The 20130-nt window shown below is 50.2% G+C and overlaps 1 protein-coding gene across 2 annotated transcripts in view; it reads right to left on the bottom strand.

The window, feature by feature from the left end:
- The window catches only part of LOC146854841 (E3 ubiquitin-protein ligase TRIM39-like), a 259000-nt gene that overhangs the window by 188152 nt on the left and 50718 nt on the right, over nt 1-20130 (bottom strand). For both annotated transcript variants that reach the window (XM_085652216.1, XM_085652215.1), the window contains exon 3: nt 2429-2659. In XM_085652216.1, the coding sequence (XP_085508342.1) occupies nt 2429-2659 (231 nt within the window). The remainder of the gene's footprint in view (nt 1-2428; nt 2660-20130) is intronic.

The raw sequence follows: 20130 nt of genomic DNA, 5'->3' as shown, positions 1-20130 counted from the left end.
TTCGGAGGGATGCTCCCTGTTGCCCTCGGGGGATGCTCCCTATCGCTCTCGGGCGGTATGCTCCCAGCCTCCCTTGTAGGATGTTCTGGATGCGCTCTGTCAATCTCCGAGTGATGCTATCTGTCACCCTCAGAAGGATGCTCTCCTTCACCCTCAGAGGGATGTCCCGGATGCTCTCCTTCACCCTCATCTAGTGCCCTTTAAATGGAGCTATTTCCCAAGATGCTTCTGGGTTGTAAACTAATCTACCAATTTGAGCAGAGCATCACTGTCAAAAGTGACAGCGTATGACCACAATAAGGAGGCTTTAACCTCTAATCCCACCCTAAGCCAAATTGGTGAGGAATTTGGTTGCCGTTCACAGTTTCATGATAATCCAGTTATAAATCAAATTTCTGGTGCTGCCTGGCAGCAATTAGCGGACTTTCATGCCACATACTCTGTAATATGGCCCAGGGTTACCTGTGATATAAAATTATCACTCTTCTTCAAACTAAATCATTTTCTGTGGCAATCTTTATCTGGGGCTGCAAAAAAAACAGTGAGCTTGTCATTACCTATTCCAAATGCCTAGTTATATAGCTGTACACCTTTTCAAAAAATCGGTGAACGCAAACGTAAGTTGCCATCTGTCTCAGGAAAAAAGTAACTGCTTTACAACAGGAATATTTTCAAACTTCTTAGAAAAGGAGGAATTTGTTTTTTTTCAATTCTCCAAGATTTTTCACAATATGCTCTTTCATTTCCATGTTAATTGCTTTCATTGGAATTGCCTGGTGTGTTGCATTAACAACGACCTCTACAGCCTCCTCATGTCAACTGATGCCACACCCAACCATCCGCTCACCTCATGGAAACTGCTCACCACAAAGAGCACCACAGCCATCATGAACTCCATCCAGGACCCCTGTCCCCACCAGCTCTATTCTCAACGCATTCATCAACACAGCCACCTTTACTGATCAATTGAAACATGCAGAGGTCAGACCGCTCCTCGAGATACCCTCCGCCGACCCCAGCAAACTCAAGAACTACCACCCCATCTCTCTGCTCCCCTTCCCAGCCAAAGTCCTTGAGAAGGCGATCAATCACCAACTCACGAGCACCTGGAGAGCAACAATCTGCTGGACACCTCCCAAACTGGCTTGCACGCCAACCACAGAACCAAGACTGCCCTGATCACCACCACCGATGACAGTAGGTCCCTCCTCAACCTTGGGGAGACAGCGGCCGTGATCCCTCTCGACCTCTCAGCAGCGTTCGACACTGTATCTCACCACACCCTCATCAAAAGAATCTGCCACATCCGGATCCAGGGAGACGCCCTCAAATGGATCACATCCTTCCTCACATGATGAACCCAAAAGATCTGCCAACCACCCTCCGCTTCGGAAGCCAAGAGCATAATCTGCGGCGTCCTTCAAGGCTGCTCAATCAGCCCCACGCTGTTCAACACGTACATGACGCCTTTGTCCGACATCGTCAGAACCCACGGCCTCAACTTCATATCCTACACAGACGATGCTCAGCTCATCCTCTTGCTCACAGAAAACCCTTCCACCACCTGGGCCAACTTCCACAACTGCATCACGAGCGTCACCGACTGGATGAAGACCAACTGCCTGAACCTCAACATGGATAAGAGGGAAGTGCTGATATTCTGGGAATAACACCTCCCTGTACAACGACTACTGATGGCCCTCCTAACTTAGATGCACACCCACACCGACAGACCACACATGCAACCTCGGCATCATCCTGGACAGCAACCTCACCATGAAAGACCAGATCAATGCAGTCTCCTCCGTCTGATTCCTCACCCTCCACATGCTCCAAAAGATCTTCAGATGGCTCCCCATCAACACCAGGTAAGCTGCCACTCAACTTCAAGTAACCAGCTGGCTGGGCTACGACAACGCGTTCTACGCAGGACTCATTATCCAACTCCTGAAGACACTCCAGATGATACAGAACTCACCTGCCAGACTCATCCTGGACCTCTCCGGGAGGAACCATATCACCCCCCACCTCAGGAACCTCCACTGGCTCCCCATCCAGAAAAGATGCCAATTCAAGATGTTGACTGACGCCTATAAGGTCATCTACGACCAAGGACCAGCATACATCAACCAACGCCTGAACTTCCACCAACCCTCCAGACACCTTCCCTTCACCTGCCTCACCCTCGCTCACACTCTCCACATCCGCCGAAGCAACAGTGGAGAATGTTCCTTCTCCTACGTCACTGCAAAGTCCTGGAACGACCTCCCCCTGCACCTCCGAACATCATCCTCTCTCACTGATTTCAGAAAAGGAATCGAGACCTGGCTTTTCAACTGATCCCAGCAAGATCCCAGTGCCTGGATACCCTCACAGGTGATTAACCGTGCTGCACAAATTCAAGTTGATTGATTGATTGATATCTCACCTTCAGGAGTTCCCACGCTGGCGCCTCACACTTCTTTTCTATTGCTGTTATCAGGGCATTGAGAGAGGTGATTTGATTGGACAGTTTGGTGATATTTGCATTTTCTACTATGGTGATTTTCTTCTCCATCTCCTCCAGTTTTTCACAAAGTGTTTGCTCATGTTCTTTCAGGAGTTGCCGCAGTTTTTCAAACCCAGATTCAATTTTATTCTTCTCAGTTGTTAACTTGTCCTGTCATAAGCAAAGGCACAAAAGCTGGTTAGATATTAAAAAGCTTCCTAAAAGCTGTCCCTAGAGTGGGAGTTCAGGGGGAGGGCGGAGGGGTTGGTAGCTATTTTCAAAATTCAGAACACTAGCGTGCTTCTCCCAATTTCTGAACTGCAGCCTCTTACTACCTTCCCTTTTACCGTCTTCTGTCCTTCTCCCACTTCTGCCCACCCCTTTCCTCAGACACCTCACAAACTGTGGGGAGGTCAGAATTTGTGAGGCTGCAGCGAAGTTAGATCCATGAAGAAAGTGCAAGGAAGCTAAGCCACCACAGGCAGAGAAAGTCAAAGTCCCAGAGACAGGCTGAGTGGATTCTGGCTGAGGTCAAGTGTGAGTGGATATGACTGGCACTATAGAATGTAAATGAGGGGGGGGCGGGAAGTTTGAGCCCCTGGGATTAAAGAGAGGATGTACGTGGTGTGCAGGCTGCCCCTGTCCTGCCAGGACACTTGAAATGTTCGCTCAGAAGGAGACGCAGAGGGTGTGCCCTACTATGGCTCTCATTCAGAGTGAGGGGGAATCACTGATGTGGTTATTTCACGTTCAGAATCATAAAAAACTTATGTGTATTCTGTCATTGAATGGAGAACTACCAGATAAATGAATGTTACTGCACTGATGTCTGCAGGTAATTTAGCAATTCCTATAGAAGATGGGTGAGGAGTTTGGTTAGGAATCTTGTCCTATCCTAAGATAAGAGGCTGTGAGTTATCAGGTGAGGTACGTCACACTGTGGCTTAGAGCAGGAGCCTGTGTGTTATCAGGTGAGGTATGCCACATTGCAGCTGTGGAGGCTGTGTGTTATTAGGTGAGGTAAGTCACACTGTGACCTAGAGCAGGACCAGAGCAGGACCCTGCGTGTTATCAGGTGAGGTATGTCACAATGTGGCCTAGAGCAGGAGCATGTGTGTTATCAGGTGAGGTATGTCCCACTGCAGCTTAGGGCAGGAGCCTGTGTGTTTTCATGAGGTATGTCACTCTGTGGCTTAGAGCAGAAGCCTATGTGTTATCAGGTGAGGTATGCCACATTGCAGCTTCGGAGGCTGTGTGTTATTAGGTGAGGTATGTCACACTGCGCAATGCTTAGCAAAATCAAAGGGCTTATGGAAAGATGGTGTCTGCTTCCCTTAACCATAATTGGACGCGCTGCCATGATTTAAATGTCGGCCCTACCATTATGAATATTTCTTTTTTTCTAATATACCAATAAAAATCCCTAATAGTTTTTTTCAGGAGCTAGATGCATTGATAAGGAGTTTTATCTGGTGTTTTACAATTAAAAAACAAACACATGGTGGATTAGCACACCCTCACATGCAGAGTTATTACCAAGCAGCCTTAATTAACACGTTGGCGAGGGTTTTGAATGGGAGCAGGGAGATTTGATGATTGTTTTTTTAACCAGAATGGTGCAGGAATCTGAAATAAGTCTACTAGCTTTTATTAAAACAGTGAAACTACCCAAAAAGACTAGATACAAGCTTCTTCAGGGGCTCAGAGGACAATTGTGCGCTCTTAGTAAATTTTATCAGGCCATTTTTGATACTTCATTTTTGCACCTCCATAAGAGCAGGTTTTTAGGGTTATCGCTATCAGATAGGGAGATAAAGTTTTGAAATTCAATAGGTTTTTAAAAATGTGGAGATTTTCCTTTACGGGGTAAATGTATCTCTTGGGAGGAGCTTCTTTCGAGATGCAGGGGACAGTGTAACCGGTTCTTTTCAAGTTTTGGATGGATAGTCCACTTCTTGGTTGCAAATACTTTTGGGGGCAGCCAAGGTATGCACCCTATAAGCTGTGCACTTTGTAAAAGCAAATTGGCAGGAATAGGAAACTGGTATAGGAACCAGTCCCAGAAAAAATAAATTGCTTGATTCCTGTCCAGGGTTCTCAAAAGAACACAAAGCAATTTATCCGAAAGGGATTAGTATGCTATCTCAGAGATAGGGCATACATCTTTACGAGCTGCAAATTTTAAAAGAAAGTCGTTCTTATCTCGTTGGATGGCATATCATACTCCAGTAACTCTTCATAAAATATGCCCATTGGCCCCCGATAACTGTTTCCGCTGTCATCAGGAAGGGACAGAAGATTGGCTCCACACATTTTTTACGTGCTCGAAATTAGAAGATTTTTTGCTGTAATTATTTGAGGTATGTCAGACTTTACACAAAATATTCCCAGAAGCAAGCTTAGTATTATACGGGGTCTCCAAAGAGAGCCAGCTGCTTAATAAGGGAGGCAAGTTTTTTCTCTCCATTACATGGACAGTTGCACGATCCTTTATTCTGCAGTTCAGGGCTTGAAGTCAAAGATAACACGCACTATGAAATTTGAAGAATTTAAAAGAAAAGGCAGAGGGTTGCGGCTCTGTAATGTGTCACAAGTATACGGGTGGAAGATTGCACTACTGTGGTGTGTCACTATTATACAGGTGGAGGGTTGTGTTGATGTGCTGTGCCACTAATGATAGAGTTGGAGAGTTGCGCTCCTCTTATGTGTCACTACTATTCAGGTAGAGGGTTGTGCTCCTGTGATGTGTCACTACCATTCAGTTAGAGAGTTATGGGTCACTAATAAACAGGTAGAGGGCTGTGCTCCTGTGATGTCACACTAGTATATCTTGTGCTGTGCCACTAGTATACAGGTGGAGGATTGTGCTCCAGTATGTGCCACTAGTATACAGGTGGAGGGTTGTGCTCCTGTATGTGTCACTAGTATACAGGTAGAAGGTTGTGGTCTTGTATGTGTCACTAGTATAGTGGTAGAGTGCTGTGCTCCTGTGATGTCTCACTAGTATATCTTGTGCTGTGCCACTAGTATACAGGTGGAGGGTTGTGCTCCTCACAAGTCTCACTAGTATACAGGTAGAGGGTTGTGCTCTTGTGCTGTTCCAATTTTAGAGGCAACTAGATTAAAATTTGTCTGATGGAGGATTTTTCTTGGATACAGTGTAATCAATTAAAGTGTAACCCTGAAAAGTCAGAGATCATCTTTTTTGGTTACCCACAAAGCGAATCATAGCACCAATTGTGGCCCTGTGACATGTCACCTCCCACTGCTCCGGTCAGTACAGTGAAGAATATGGGGGTCAAGCTGGAAGCCACTCTAACGATGAAGGCCCAAATTCAAACTGTTGCCGGTACGTGTTTCGGCAGGTTAAAAATGCTAAAAAACGTCCTTCCGCTGTTACCGGTCGAATACCGGAAAACTGTAGTGCAAGCCTTAATTACATCCATGTTGGATTACGTCAATATTTGGTATCTGGGCCTCCCTGAGTATCTTCTGAACCGTTTGCAGGTGGTCCAGAATGCTCCAGCTAGAGCCATCCTCATGGTGGAGCCCAGAGCACGCATGACGATCCACCTGAAGGCCTTGCACTGGCTGCCGGTATGGAAGAGGATCCAGTTTAAGGCGCTGGTCTTGGTTTTTCGGGCCTTTCATGGCACTGGTGCTGTATATCTTAGGAGATGAGTCCAGCATTACGAGCCGCATTACGAGCCGCAACGCATCTTGAGATCCTCAAGGCAGTTCTTGATTCTCATCCCTAAATTTACCCATTCCCGGGTAGGCAGTCGCTCCTTCCAAGTACTGGCTGCCCGACTATGGAATGGTCAGCCTCTTTTTCTCGGGCAGGTCCAGGACCTGCTCAGCTTTAGGAGACAGCTAAAAACTTGGCTGTTCCAGCAATAACTCCTCTGAGGCGGCTTGGGCCTGGGCTCGAGTGCCTGTTTGTTGGTGGTCCTTAGCGCCGGGACACTCTGTGGAGTAGCCCTGCACTTTATAAGTACCCATTTTAAATTAATTTCATTTCATAGTATACAGGTGGAGGGTTGTGCTCCCGTATGTGTCACTAGTATACAGGTAGAAGGTTGTAGTCTTGTATGTCTCACTAGTATAGAGGTAGAGTACTTGTGGGACACCCCCGCGCCGCACGGCCACCAGCTGCTGCGTGTGCCCCTTCCGCTTGTGCCTCGCTGCCCGGCTGCTGCCGCCTGACCACGCCCCCTCCCTCGAGCCCGAGGTCCGTGGTTGCTCCTGTGCCCTGCTGTCGTCTGTCTACCATATTTTGTTCTGTTTGCATTTTTCTGTGTGTTTCGTCTTTTTCCTTAAGTGCCAGCTTTGTCATATTCCGTCCCTCTGTTCCCTCCCCGCTCCCCGCTTCCCGCCACCGCCGCTAAGCCCCGCCCCTTTTTGCCTTCTGTATCCCTCCCCGCTCCCGCCTCCCAGCTGCCCCGCCCACCCGCGCACTTGGCCATATATGGCGACCGTGCGACGCAGGTGAGTGTGACCTACTTGTGGGACACCCCCGCGCCGCACGGCCACCAGCTGCTGCGTGTGCCCCTTCCGCTTGCGCCTCGCTGCCCGGCTGCTGCCGCCTGACCACGCCCCCTCCCTCGAGCCCGAGGTCCGTGGTTGCTCCTGTGCCCTGCTGTCGTCTGTCTACCATATTTTGTTCTGTTTGCATTTTTCTGTGTGTTTCGTCTTTTTCCTTAAGTGCCAGCTTTGTCATATTCCGTCCCTCTGTTCCCTCCCCGCTTCCCGCCACCGCCGCTAAGCCCCGCCCCTTTTTGCCTTCTGTATCCCTCCCCGCTCCCGCCTCCCAGCTGCCCCGCCCACCCGCGCACTTCGCCATATATGGCGACCGTGCGAACGCGCAGCGATCACGCGCAGCGGGCGCGCCGATTGTGCGCCGAAGGCGCGCCAAAGGCAAGCCCGTCTACGCCCGTCTGCGCCTGGACCGCGCCCAGTGCCAGGACCCCTGGCCCCCGAGGACCCCGACCGACCCGCCTGACGTACAACGCCGCCACCCTCATCGCACTCAACACCGGCGGAACCCAGGGATGCTACCGAGCTACTCCGAAGCACACCCACGGGCCCTTCAGCTGCCACGCCTGCAAGTTCACCTGCATCCGGACCTGCCCGACACCAGCACCTACCATGCCGAACACCAGCAGCAACCACCTCAAGTGCATCCTGCTCAACACCCGCTCCGTCCACAGACACGCCATCGAACTCTGGAACCTCATCGACACCACAGCCCCCGACGTCGCCTTCATCACGGAGACCTGGATGAACGCCTCATCAACGCCCGACATCGCCATCGCCATCCCAGAAGGATACAAGATCACCCGGAAGGATCGCAACGCCAACCAGGTGGGAGGAGGCATCGCCATCATCCACAAGAACACCATCCGCATCACGACCAGCACCGACAACTCCCCACCCTCCGCCGAACACCTGCACTTCCAGATCCACACCGACCCGAAGACCACCCTCAGAGGCACCCTGATCTACCGACCTCCGGGACCACGCACTCAATTCAGCGAGGACATCGCCGACTTCGTCAGCCCGCACGCCCTCCCCTCCGCCGACTACATCCTCCTGGGGGACTTCAACTTCCACCTGGAGAACAACAACGACTGCAACACCAGCACCCTGCTCGACAACCTCGCCAACCTTGGACTCAAGCAGCTGGTGTCCACCCCCACCCACCTCGCCGGACACACACTCGACGCCATCTTCTCATCCAGCAAAGACATCGCCTTCAGCCACGCCACAGAACTTCACTGGACGGATCACAAATGCATCCACTTCACCTTCAGAAGAACGACGATCCACCACCACCAGCAACAGGCTGCCCAAAGAAGCTGGAACAAGATCACAGCCGACCAGCTCGCCGCCTCCCTGAGCCAGCACCCTCTGGCCAGCTCAGCGAACCCCAGCCAGGCCGCCGACAACCTCAAGAAGTGGATCAGCGACTGCGTGGACGAACTCGCCCCACTGAGGACCCCGCCCAGCAGACCCGGCAGCAAGAGAGCCCCTTGGTTCACCGACGAACTCAAGAGCTCCAAGAAGTACTGCCGCGCCCTCGAGAAAGCCTGGAGAAGGGAACCCACGCCGGACAACAGGACCACCCTCAGGCTTGCCACCCGGAAACACCACCAACTGATCCGCATCGCCAAGAAGACGGCTTTCAAGAACCGACTGGACAACAACGCTCACAACTGCAAGGAACTCTTCAACATCGTGAAAGAGCTCTCCAACCCCAACGCCGGAAGCAACGACATCACCCCTTCGCAAGACCTCTGCAACTCCCTCGCCTCCTACTTCCACAACAAGATCGCGGACATACACAACAGCTTCAGCACCCATCCGACCCACGCCACGACCGCAGCAACGCCACCCACCACCATCCTCCGCGCCTGGACCCCGGTCAACACCGAAGACACCGTCCACACAATGAACTCCGTCCACTCCGGATCTCCGACCGACCCCTGCCCTCACCACGTCTTCAACAAAGCCGACGCTGTCATCGCTCCCCACCTGCGGGACATCATCAACACCTCATTCGACACCGCCACCTTCCCCGAGAGCTGGAAGCACGCCGAACAAAGCGCTCTACTCAAGAAACCCACAGCAGACCCCACCGAACTCAAGAACTACCGCCCCATCTCTCTACTACCGTTTCCAGCCAAAGTCATCGAGAAAACCGTCAACAAACAGCTGGCCGCCTTCCTCGAGACGAATGGATCCCTCGACCCATCACAGTCCGGATTCCGTGCCAACCACAGCACCGAGACCGCCCTCATCGCCGCCACTGACGACATCCGAGCCCTGATGGACAACGGGGAAACAGCGGCCCTCATCCTCCTAGACCTCTCCGCGGCTTTCGACACGGTCTGCCACCGCACCCTAGTACAGCGCCTCAGCAACGTCGGAATCCAGGAGAAGGCGCTGGAATGGATCGTCTCCTTTCTCAACGGAAGAACACAAAGAGTCCGCCTACCACCGTACAAGTCAGAGGCCACCGAAGTCATCTGCGGCGTCCCTCAGGGATCCTCACTGAGCCCGACTCTCTTCAACGTCTACATGAGCCCTCTCGCGGCCATCGCACGCCAACACAACCTCAACATAATCTCCTACGCCGACGACACCCAGCTGATCCTCTCCCTGACCAACGACGACCCCGCCGCCGCCAGAGCCAACCTGCACAAAGGGATGAGAGAGGTAGCCGAGTGGATGACGACGAGCCGCCTGAAGCTGAACTCAGATAAGACGGAGGTCCTCATCCTGGGCTCCACGCCCTCCGCCTGGGACGACTCCTGGTGGCCCCCCGCCCTGGGCACCGCACCCAAACCGACAGACCACGCACGCAACCTGGGTTTCATCCTGGACTCCTCCCTCTCCATGACCAGGCAAGTCAACGCCGTCTCCTCATCGTGCTTCAACATCCTGCGCATGCTTCGGAAGATCTTCTGGTGGATCCCCACGGAGACCAGGAAGACCGTCACCCAGGCCCTCGTCACCAGCCGACTGGACTACGGCAACGCACTCTACGCCGGAACCACCGCCAAGATCCAGAAGAGACTCCAGCGCATCCAGAACGCCTCAGCCAGACTCATCCTCGACATCCCACGTCACAGCCACATCTCCGGACACCTTAGAGACCTGCACTGGCTCCCGATCAACAAGAGAATCACCTTCCGCCTCCTTACCCACGCACACAAAGCTCTCCACGACCAAGGCCCGAGCTACCTCAACAACCGAATCAACTTCTACGCTCCCAGACGCCACCTCCGATCCGCCAGCCACGCCCTCGCCACCGTCCCACGCATCCGCAGAACCACTGCTGGAGGAAGGTCCTTCTCCTACCTGGCCGCCAAGACCTGGAACTCCCTCCCGGCCGACCTGCGCCTGACCCAAGACCACCTCTCCTTCAGGAAGAAGCTCAAGACCTGGCTGTTCGAGCAGTAGCGGCACCCCCCCCCCCCAAGCGCCTCGAGACCCTACGGGTAGGTAGTGCGCTCTATAAATTTCCTTGATTGATTGATTGATTGATAGAGTACTGTGCTCCTGTGATGTCTCACTAGTATATCTTGTGCTGTGCCACTAGTATACAGGTTCAGGGTTGTGCTCCTCTCATGTCTCACTAGTATACAGGTAAAGGGTTGTGCTCTTGTGCTGTGTCACTAGTATACAGGCAGAGGGTTGCACTCCTGTGATGTGTCAATAACATACAGGCAGAGGGTTGTGCTCCTATGGTGTGCCAGTTGTATACAGGCAGAGGGTGGCGCTCCTGTATATGTCACTAGTATACAGGTGGACGGTTGTGCTCCTATATATGTCATTAATATGCAGGTAGAGGATCGTGTTTCTGTGCTGTGTCAGTAGTATAGAGGTAGGAGGTTGTTTTCCTGTGCTGTCACTAGTATACAGTTAGAGGGTTGTGCTGCTGTAATGTCTCACTAGTATGCCGGTAGAGGGTTGTGCTCCTCTTCTGTATCGCTACTATAAGGGTACTCCCGTATGTGTCAGTAGTATACAGGTGGAGGGTTGAGTTCGTGTGCCGTGTCACTAGTATACAGGTGGAGGGTTGTACTCCTCTTATGTATCACTTGTATACAGGTAGAGGGTTGTGCTCTTGTGCTGTGCCACTAGTATACAGGTGGGGGGTTGTGCTCCTCCCATGTATCACTTGTATACAGATGGAGGTTTGTGCTGCTGTGCTGTGTCACTAGTATACTGGTAGAGGGTTGTGCTCCTGTGCTGTGTCACTAGGATACAGATGGGAGGTTGTGCTCCTGTATGTATCACTAGCATACAAGTAGAGGTGTGTGCGTTTGTGCTGTGTCCCTTCTGGTAGAGGGTTGTGTTCCTGTGCTGTGTCACTAGACTGGTAGACAGTTGAGCTCATGTGATGTGTCCCAAATATCGAGGAGAAGGGTTGTGCTCCTGTGCTTTGCCACTTGTATTCAGGTTGTGGGTTGTGCTCCTGTGATGTGTCAATAGTAAACAGGTAGAGGGTTGTGCTTCTGTGTGTCACTAGTATACAGGTAGAGGACTGTGCTTTTGTGCTGTGTCTCTAGTATAGCGGTAGAAGGGTTTTCTCCTGTGCTGTCACTAGTTTACAGTCAGAGGGTTGTACTCCTGCAATTTGTCACTAGTATATGGGTAGAGGGTTCTGCTCCTCAGCTGTGTCACTATTATACGAGGAGAGAAGTGTAATCCTGTGCTGTGTCACTAATATACAGGTAGACGGTTGTACTCCTGTATGCTGTCACTAGCAGTTAGGTAAAGGGTTGTGCTCCTGTGCTGCTTCACTAGTATAGAGGTAGACAGTTGTGCTCCTGAGCAGTGTCACTAGTATACAGTTAAAGGGGTGTGCTCCTGTATGCTGTCACTAGTATTTTGGGAGAGGTTTGTGCTCCTGTGGTGTGTCACTAGTATACAGGTAGAGAATTGTTCTCTTGTGCTGTGTCACTAATATACAGGTAGAGGGTTGAGCTCCTGTATATGTCACTAGTATACAGGTTTGTGCTCGTAGAGGTTTGTGCTCCCGTGCTGTGCCACTAGTATAGAGGCAGAGGGTTGTGCTCCTGTACTGCTTCACTAGTATAGAGGTAGATGGTTGTGCTCCTATGTCACGTCACGATCGTGCAAGTAGAGGGTTGAGCTCCTGCATATGTCACTAGTATATAGGTAGGGGTTTGTGCTCGTAGAGGTTTATGCTTCCGTGCTGTGTCACTAGTATACTGGCAGAGGGTTGTGCTCCTGTGCTGTTTCACTAGTATAGAGGTAGACAGTTGTGCTCCTGAGCAGTGTCACTAGTACAAAGTTAAAGGGGTGCGCTCCTGTGGTGTGCCACTAGTATAAAGGTAGACAGTGGAGGCTGGCATCTACTGAGGGGAGGGGGGCGGGCAAACAAATAAAAAAATAAAGATAAAAGAAAAACACTTAATGGATCATGTCTGACGATGCCCTCCTCACTCTCACCTCTTCTGCTGGGACTGCAGTGCAGACCCCAGCAAACTCCCTCGACCAATCATGGCCTGCTCAAGTACTGTTAACCAGCATGTGAGCAGTGCCCTGATTGGTGGGAGCCGCCTCTCCCGGCGCTCCCGAGGGCACTGTATACCTGCACTTGCTCTCAAACTAGCTGTCTTAAGACAGCTGGGTTGAGAGGTTTAAATTGCGCATGTGTGGCTGGCCATCTCAAGATGGCCGGCAAAAGGGACATGTGCACTTTGAACGGTGCTAAGGCAGCCCTCTCCTCACCACTACCCCCAGCTGTCACTCAGCAGGCCGTGAACCGTCCTGATGCTCAGTTTAGGACGGGACAGTGAAAAATAAAATGGTAATGAATTACCATTTAGTTTTTCATCTCTGGGGCTTTGGGGGTACTTATAAGGGGACAACTCCTCCACTCCAATGGAGGCGCCACACCTGCAGAGCATTGTGCTTCAGTGCTGTCACTAGTATACAGGTAGAGGGCTCTGCTCTTGTATGTCACTAGTATACAGGTAGAGGGTTGTGCTCCTGTGCTGTCACTAGTATACAGGTAGAGGGATGCGCTCCTGTGGTGTGTCACTAGTGTACAGGTAGAGGGTTGTGCGTCTTTGCTGTGTCACTAGTATACAGGTGGAGGGTTGTGCTCCTGTATGTGCCACTAGTATACAGGTAGAGGGTTGTGCTCTTGTGATGTGTCTCTAGTAGACAGGTAGAGGGTTGTGCTCTTGTGTGTCACTAGTATACAGGTAGAGGGTTGTGCTCCTGTATGTGTCACTAGTATACAGGTAGAGGGTTGTGCCCCTGTATATGTCACTAGTATACAGGTGGAGGGTTGTGCTCTTGTGTGTCACTAGTATACAGTTAGAGGGCTGTGCTCCTTTTCTGCATCACTACTATACAGGTAGAGGACTAAGTTCCTGTATGTGTCCCTGGTATAAAGATAACAGGTTGCGCTCTTCTGCTGTGTCACTAGCACACAAGTAGAGGGTTGTGCGTGAATATGACTCATTACTACGCAAGTCATTACATCTTGTGGCATTACAACGAGGTCGTTACAATAACCGCATTGTTAACACGCAATGCCATTAGTACGCAAGTCATTACATGGATTTAGGTGTCGCGCTGACATTAGAAATTTATAATTTACTATTCCAACTCCAGCCTACGCAACAGTAGGAAAGGTGTTGGAATGGTAAACTATACTATTCCTAATGTTGAAGCGCCATCTACTGCAAGTCGATGTAATGACTTGCGTAGTAATGACATTGCGTGGTAACAACGTGGTCGTTATAACGACCGCGTTGTAATGGCATCGTGGTGTAATCACCGCGATGTAAAGGCGTTTCCCGTTGTGCGTAGTTGAGGGTAGAGCGCTGTGACTAGAATACAGGTGGATGGCTGACCTCCTGCGCTGTCACTACCATGCAGGTAGAGGGTTGTTCTTCTGTGATGTGCCACTAGTATGCCTGTAGAGGGTTGTGCTCCTGTGCAGTGTCACTAGTTTGAAGGTAAAGGGTTGTGCTCCTGTGATGTGTCACTAGCATACAGGTAGAGGGCTGTGCTCCTGTGCAGTGTTACCAGTTTGAAGGTACAGGGTTGTGCTCCTGTGCTGTGTCACTTATATACAGGTAGAGGGTTGCACTCCTATGCTGTGCTACTAGTATAGAGGTAGAGGGCTGCACTCCTGTGCTGTGTCACTACTATACAGGTAGAGAGTTGTTCTTCTGTGATGTGCCACTAGTATACAGATGGAGGGTTGTGCTCCTGTGCAGTGTCACTTATATACAGGTGGAGGGTTGTGCTCCTGTGCAGTGTCACTTATATACAGGTGGAGGGTTGCTCTCCTATGCTGTGCCACTAGTATATGGATAGAGGGTTGTGCTCCTGTGCCTTTCCATTAGTATACAGGTAGAGAGTTGTACTTCTCTATGTGTCACCAGTATACAGGTGAGGATTGCGTTCCTGTGCCACTAGTCTACAGAGGGTTGTGATCCTGTAATATGCCCCTAGTATACAGGTAGAGGGTTGTGCTTCAGTGATGTTTCACTAGAATACAGGTAGAGGGTGTTCTCCTGTGATATGCTATTAGAATACAGGTAGAGGTGTGTGCTTTTGTGCTGTGATGTGCCACCTGTATACAGGTGGATGGCTGCACTCCTGCGCTGTGTCACTAGTATACAGGTGGAATGTTGTGCTCCCGTATGTGTCACTAGTATACAGGTGGAGGGTTGCACTCCTATGCTGTGCCACTAGTATACAGGTAGGGTTGTGCTCCTGTGCGAATATATGTCGATACTTTGCAAACTAAAACAACGTATACTTTTACAACGTTGTTTTTAGTTCGCAAGTACCATTGCAACGCATTTTTATATAACGCATACCATTACTTCGCAAGTGCTTTAAAATGCATATAAAATGTCTTTTCAATGGATACCAATACCCCGCATACTTTTACAAGGCATTTCTTTTTAAATAACCCCCCAACACTACGCTAATTTCTACATCCATATACACTACCCTACATAACACATACCCCACAACACTACCCTAACCCCTCAAACATTACCCCCAGCACGACCCTCCTCCTTCCCCCAATCCGGTCCCTACATGCAAACACCCCCCTGCACGACCCCCAACACTACCCTAAACCCTAAAACACTACCCTCACTACACAAACAACACAACACTACCCTAAACCCTAAAACACTACCCCTGCATGACCCTCCCCCTTCACCTAGTCCAGTCCCTACACTCAAACACTACCCTGCATGACACCCCCAACACTACCCTAACCCCTCAAACACTACCATACCCTACCATACCCTACACTACACAAACACCACAACACTACCCTAAACCCTAAAACACTACCCCCTGCATCATCCTGCCCCTACCCCCAGTCCGGTCCCTACACTGAAACACTACCCTACACGACTCGCCGGCACTACCCTAAAACACTACCCTACACTACACAAACACTACAACACTACCCTAAATCCTAAAACACTACCCCAAGCACGACCCTTCCCCTACCTCAGTCCGCTCCCTACCCTGAAACACTACCCTGCACGACCCCCCGACGCTACCCTAAACCCTAAAACACTACCCTACACTAACACCACAACACTACCCTAAACCCTAAAACACTACCCCTGCATAACCCTCCCCCTTCCCCATTCCAGTCCGTACACTCAAACACTACCCTGCACGACACCCCTCACACTACCCTAAACCCCAAAACACTACCCTACGCTACACAAACACCACAACACTACCCTAAACCCTAAAACACTACCCCCTGCACGACCCTACCCCTTCCCCTAGTCCGCTTCCTACACTCCAACACTACCCAGCACGACACCCTCAACACTACCATACACTACACAATCACCACAACACTATCCTAACCCCTAAAACACTAACCCCTGGACGACTCTCCCCTTCCCCCATTCCTGTCCCTACACACAAACACTACTCTGCACAACCCACAACACTACCCTAAACCCAAAAACACTACTCTTCAAACACAAACCCTTTAAAAATACACAGCCCCTCTTACCTCTCTCTCCTCAGTGCACGTCCCTTGTCCTCAGCTGCAAGCGTTCTCAATCAAAGGTGGTGAGGACATCAGAAGTGCCCAAAAATCCCCCAGCCAGCGCACAGGAGTCTGCAGATCTGCCCCGGGCACCAGCGCCTGTCCTCTACTTGCTCCAGCCGCGTCGCTCAAGGCCCCGCAGCTCACTGGTTGTCCAGCCACAGGGGATTTGCATGCATGTACAATGTGCCAAAAGTAGCAAAGAAATCAAGGAGCACTGACACAAAACCCCCAGATGAAAAGTATTTTTCTCCTGTATGTGTCACTAGTACACAGGTGGAGGTTTACGCTTCTGTAACGTTTCACTAGTATACTGGTGGAGGTTTAAGCTCCTTTGATGATTCACTACTATTCAGGTAGAGGATTGTGCTTCTGTGCTGTCCCTAGTATACAGTTAGAGGGCTGTTCTCCTATGATGTGTCACTAGTATACTGGTAGAGGGATGTACTCCTCTGCTGTGTCACTACTATACGGGTAGGGGAGTGTGCTCCTGTGCTATGTCACTAATATACAGGTAGAGGGTTGTGCTCCTGTATGTGTCACTAGTATATAGGTAGAGTGTTGTGCTCCTGTGCTGTTCCACTAGTATACAGGTAGAGGGTTGTGCTCTTGTGCTGTGTCACTAGCACCCAAGTAGAGGGTTGTGCTCCTGTGATGTGTCACTAGTATACAGGTAGAGGGTTGTGCTCATGTGATGTGTCACTAGTATACAGGTAGAGGGTAGAGCTCCTGTGAGGTGTCACTAATATACAGGTAGAGGGTTCGGCTCCTGTGATGTCACTAGTATACAGGTAGAGGCTTCTGCTCCTGTGATGTGTCACAAGTATACAAATGGATTGTTGCGCTCCTGTGATGTGTCACTAATATACAGGTAGAGGGTTCTGCTCCTGTAGTGTGTCACTAGTATATAGGTAGAGGATTGTGGTCCTGTGATGTGTCACTAGTATAGAGGTAGAGGGGTGTTCTCCTGTGATGTGTCACTAGTATACAAGTAGAGGGTTGAGCTCCTGTGATGTGTCACTAATATACAGATAGAGGGTTCGGCTCCTATGATGTGTCACTAGTATACAGGTAGAGGCTTCTGCTCCTGTGATGTGTCACAAGTATACAAGTGGATGGTTGCGTTCCTGTGATGTGTCACTAATATACAGGTAGAGGGTTCTGCTCCTGTGATATGTCACTAATATACAGGTAGAGGGTTGTGCTCCTGTGATGTGTCACTAGTATAGAGGCAGGGGGTTGTGCTCATGTGGTGTGTCAGCAGTATATAGGTAGAGGGTTGTGCTCCTGTCATGTGCCACTAGTATACAGGTAGAGGGTTGTGCTCCTGTATGTGTAACTAGTATATAGGTAGAGTGTTGTGCTCCTGTGCTGTGCCACTATTATACAGGTGGAGGGTTTGCTCCTGTCATGTGCCACTAATATACAGGTAGAGGGTTGTGCTCTTGTGCTCCTCCTATTCTCTGTCACTAGTATATATGTAGAGTGCTGTGCTCCTGTGCTGTGCCATAAGTATACGAAGAAACACGGATAAGTCATAGTCTCTAAGGAAACAACACGTTTGCATTAATTGTTTTAGAGATATTTAAAGGTGTGCACCATGGCAAATCTAATATGCAGCCTATTTTGCTAAGTTTTTAATTTAATTGGCACATATGTTGCATACAGAATTGTAATAGTGAAAGTGTATGTTATTAAATTGAGAAACGAATACCTCATCACCACCATGATTAACTAACATTTTGTGAGTTTGATATAATGCAGGCACCTTTACCCCGCTCAAGATGAAGAAAAGGTCTTTTGTGACATCGGGGGAGTGGGGAGGGGCATATCAATTATATGCTTCACTGTTGATTTAAAGGAATCCCCTTTCATAGTCAATTTTGAATTCATAGTCCTCTTCATTGTTGTGTCTAAAAGGGTTTTTGTCAGGACAGGGTTCCTAGCTTCAGGACCTGTTCACAATCTGCATCCTAGGGAGTGACTGGGTAAATAATGTCCTGCAATAGGGTAAGGGGAAACTGCCAAAGACAACCATAGTTCTCCATCAAGTTCTGACCACAGTGTTTCTACCCTCTGTGGACCTCTGTAGCAGTCTTCGTCAGGACAGGGTTCCTAGTTTCGGGGATGTGTTGGCAATGAGAAAAATCCCAGAGCGTGATTGGGTAATTAATGTCCTGCACCAGGGAAATCCCACAGAAGGTAGTCAGTGTTCTGTGCGATAGGGAATGTTAGGACGGGAATGTCTTCAGAATGATAAACAGGCATGTACGCCCGCAGTGAGTGCCTGACCTTGTGTGGCCGTGTAATCATGCCACTATAACTTGTGCAGATTCATAGGCCTATCCTTGATAATGTGAGTTCCAGAACATGTTTGGTGACCTGGAGAGGCACGGCAAGTGTGCACTCATAACCAAGAAGACACTACTTCCCAAGTCCTGAGTTAGCGGCCTAAAGTGGTTGTGGCAGCGTACCAAGTTGGATCATTAGTTATGACCAGACCTCTTTCCTGTGTCCGATCAGAGTGCAGTCTATTGTACTGCTTTGGTGGGAGCCCCAGAGCCTTGCGCTAACCTTACGTGTGCATGTCCAGTGAACGTTTGTACAGTGGACGTGCAGCACATGTGTGATCATATGAATCTGTGTATAGTGAGAGTCTGAGTAGTGGGGCCAGCGGCATCCATTTTGTATCCCTCTGGCACAAGATGGAGCGTGGATACAGCTTTCCAAGTCAATGGAAGTGTATTGACTGCATTCCCGTGGCTGAAAGGTGGAGATCCAGACACTAAAAAGAGTGAGAACGGAGACCGGGCTACCCTTGGAATTGAAGTTTAAGTCTTGTTAGCAAAGGGCTGCTAAATAGTTCTTCCTGTGCATTGCCTTTTAGTAGATGGTAATAATGACGGGTGGGACAGCAGTTTTTGTTGTTAGGACAGGAATTATTTAAGCAGGACCTGCCCTTTTGTCCCTCATTACTGCTTCAGGAACAGGGATGACAGCCAGGGGCAGAGATCTCACACTTCATTGTGTCTCTGTTTTGGACACTCCTGCTTGACGCCAGCATCTTTGCTGCCCCATGTGAGTGACATCACCTTGCACAAAGACAGTGTCTTAGAGACAGCTTGAATATATTACATTTCAAAGAGAATCAACAAAAACCAGTTCCAAAGCCTGAGAGCAGATCTGCTTCCCCAGTCTCCAAAATGAATACAATAAAGTAGGACCCAAATCACCACACATTCGAGATCACCTTGACCAAGGACGGGAGTGCTTAGTACGGTACTCGGATCGCTGTGTGACCCCGGTCAGTATATTTATTTGGAGGGTGTTGGAAAGGCGTTCGCCGGACGGGGGTTCGATGCACGTCTTGCCCACCCCTTTGACCCACCTCTCCCAAGTAGGCCGAACCAGGCGCGCACACCCTGAGCTTACACTACGAACAGAGTGACACCACACGTATTCTTTGTAGGACGATAGGTTCTTTTATCGAAGGTTTCAAGGGATCTTTATGATCCAAGGTGTAAGGAGTACATCAGCGGCACAAGAGTCTACAAATCGGTGGTAGGGGAATGGGGGTAGCGGGACAGTGTTTGAAGGTAGTGTCTCTGCAAAGTACCCGGCGGATAGCTCACAATCCTCGAGCTGGAGGGTGTTGTTTCTCTGGGCGATCTCTTGCCAATTCGTCCTCGAGGGGAGAGCCGCGAGTCACTCAGCAGGCACAGGTAGTCGGAGTTCGGGAGCCGCGATCTTGTCAGCAGGGCTCAGATGGTTCAATGGCTGGGGGGCCGCGAGTCACTCAGCAGGCCCAGGTGGTTCAGAGTTCGGGAGCCGCGATCTCGTCAGCAGGGCTCAGATGGTTCAATGGCTGGGGGGCCGCGAGTCACTCAGCAGGCCCAGGTGGTTCGGAGTTCGGGAGCCGCGATCTCGTCAGCAGGGCTCAGATGGTTCAATGGCTGGGGGCCGCGAGTCACTCAGCAGGCCCAGGTGGTTCGGTATTCGGGAGCCGCGACAGCATCAGCAGGCTTCGATGGTTCCAGGTCTTCTCTGC

The sequence above is a fragment of the Triturus cristatus genome, chromosome 4_1 (genome assembly GCF_964204655.1).
Source record: "Triturus cristatus chromosome 4_1, aTriCri1.1, whole genome shotgun sequence".
Classification (NCBI taxonomy): Eukaryota; Metazoa; Chordata; class Amphibia; order Caudata; family Salamandridae; genus Triturus; species Triturus cristatus.
The sequence above is the reverse complement of the archived record's forward strand: the minus strand, read 5'-3'. Positions and strand labels throughout refer to the sequence as shown.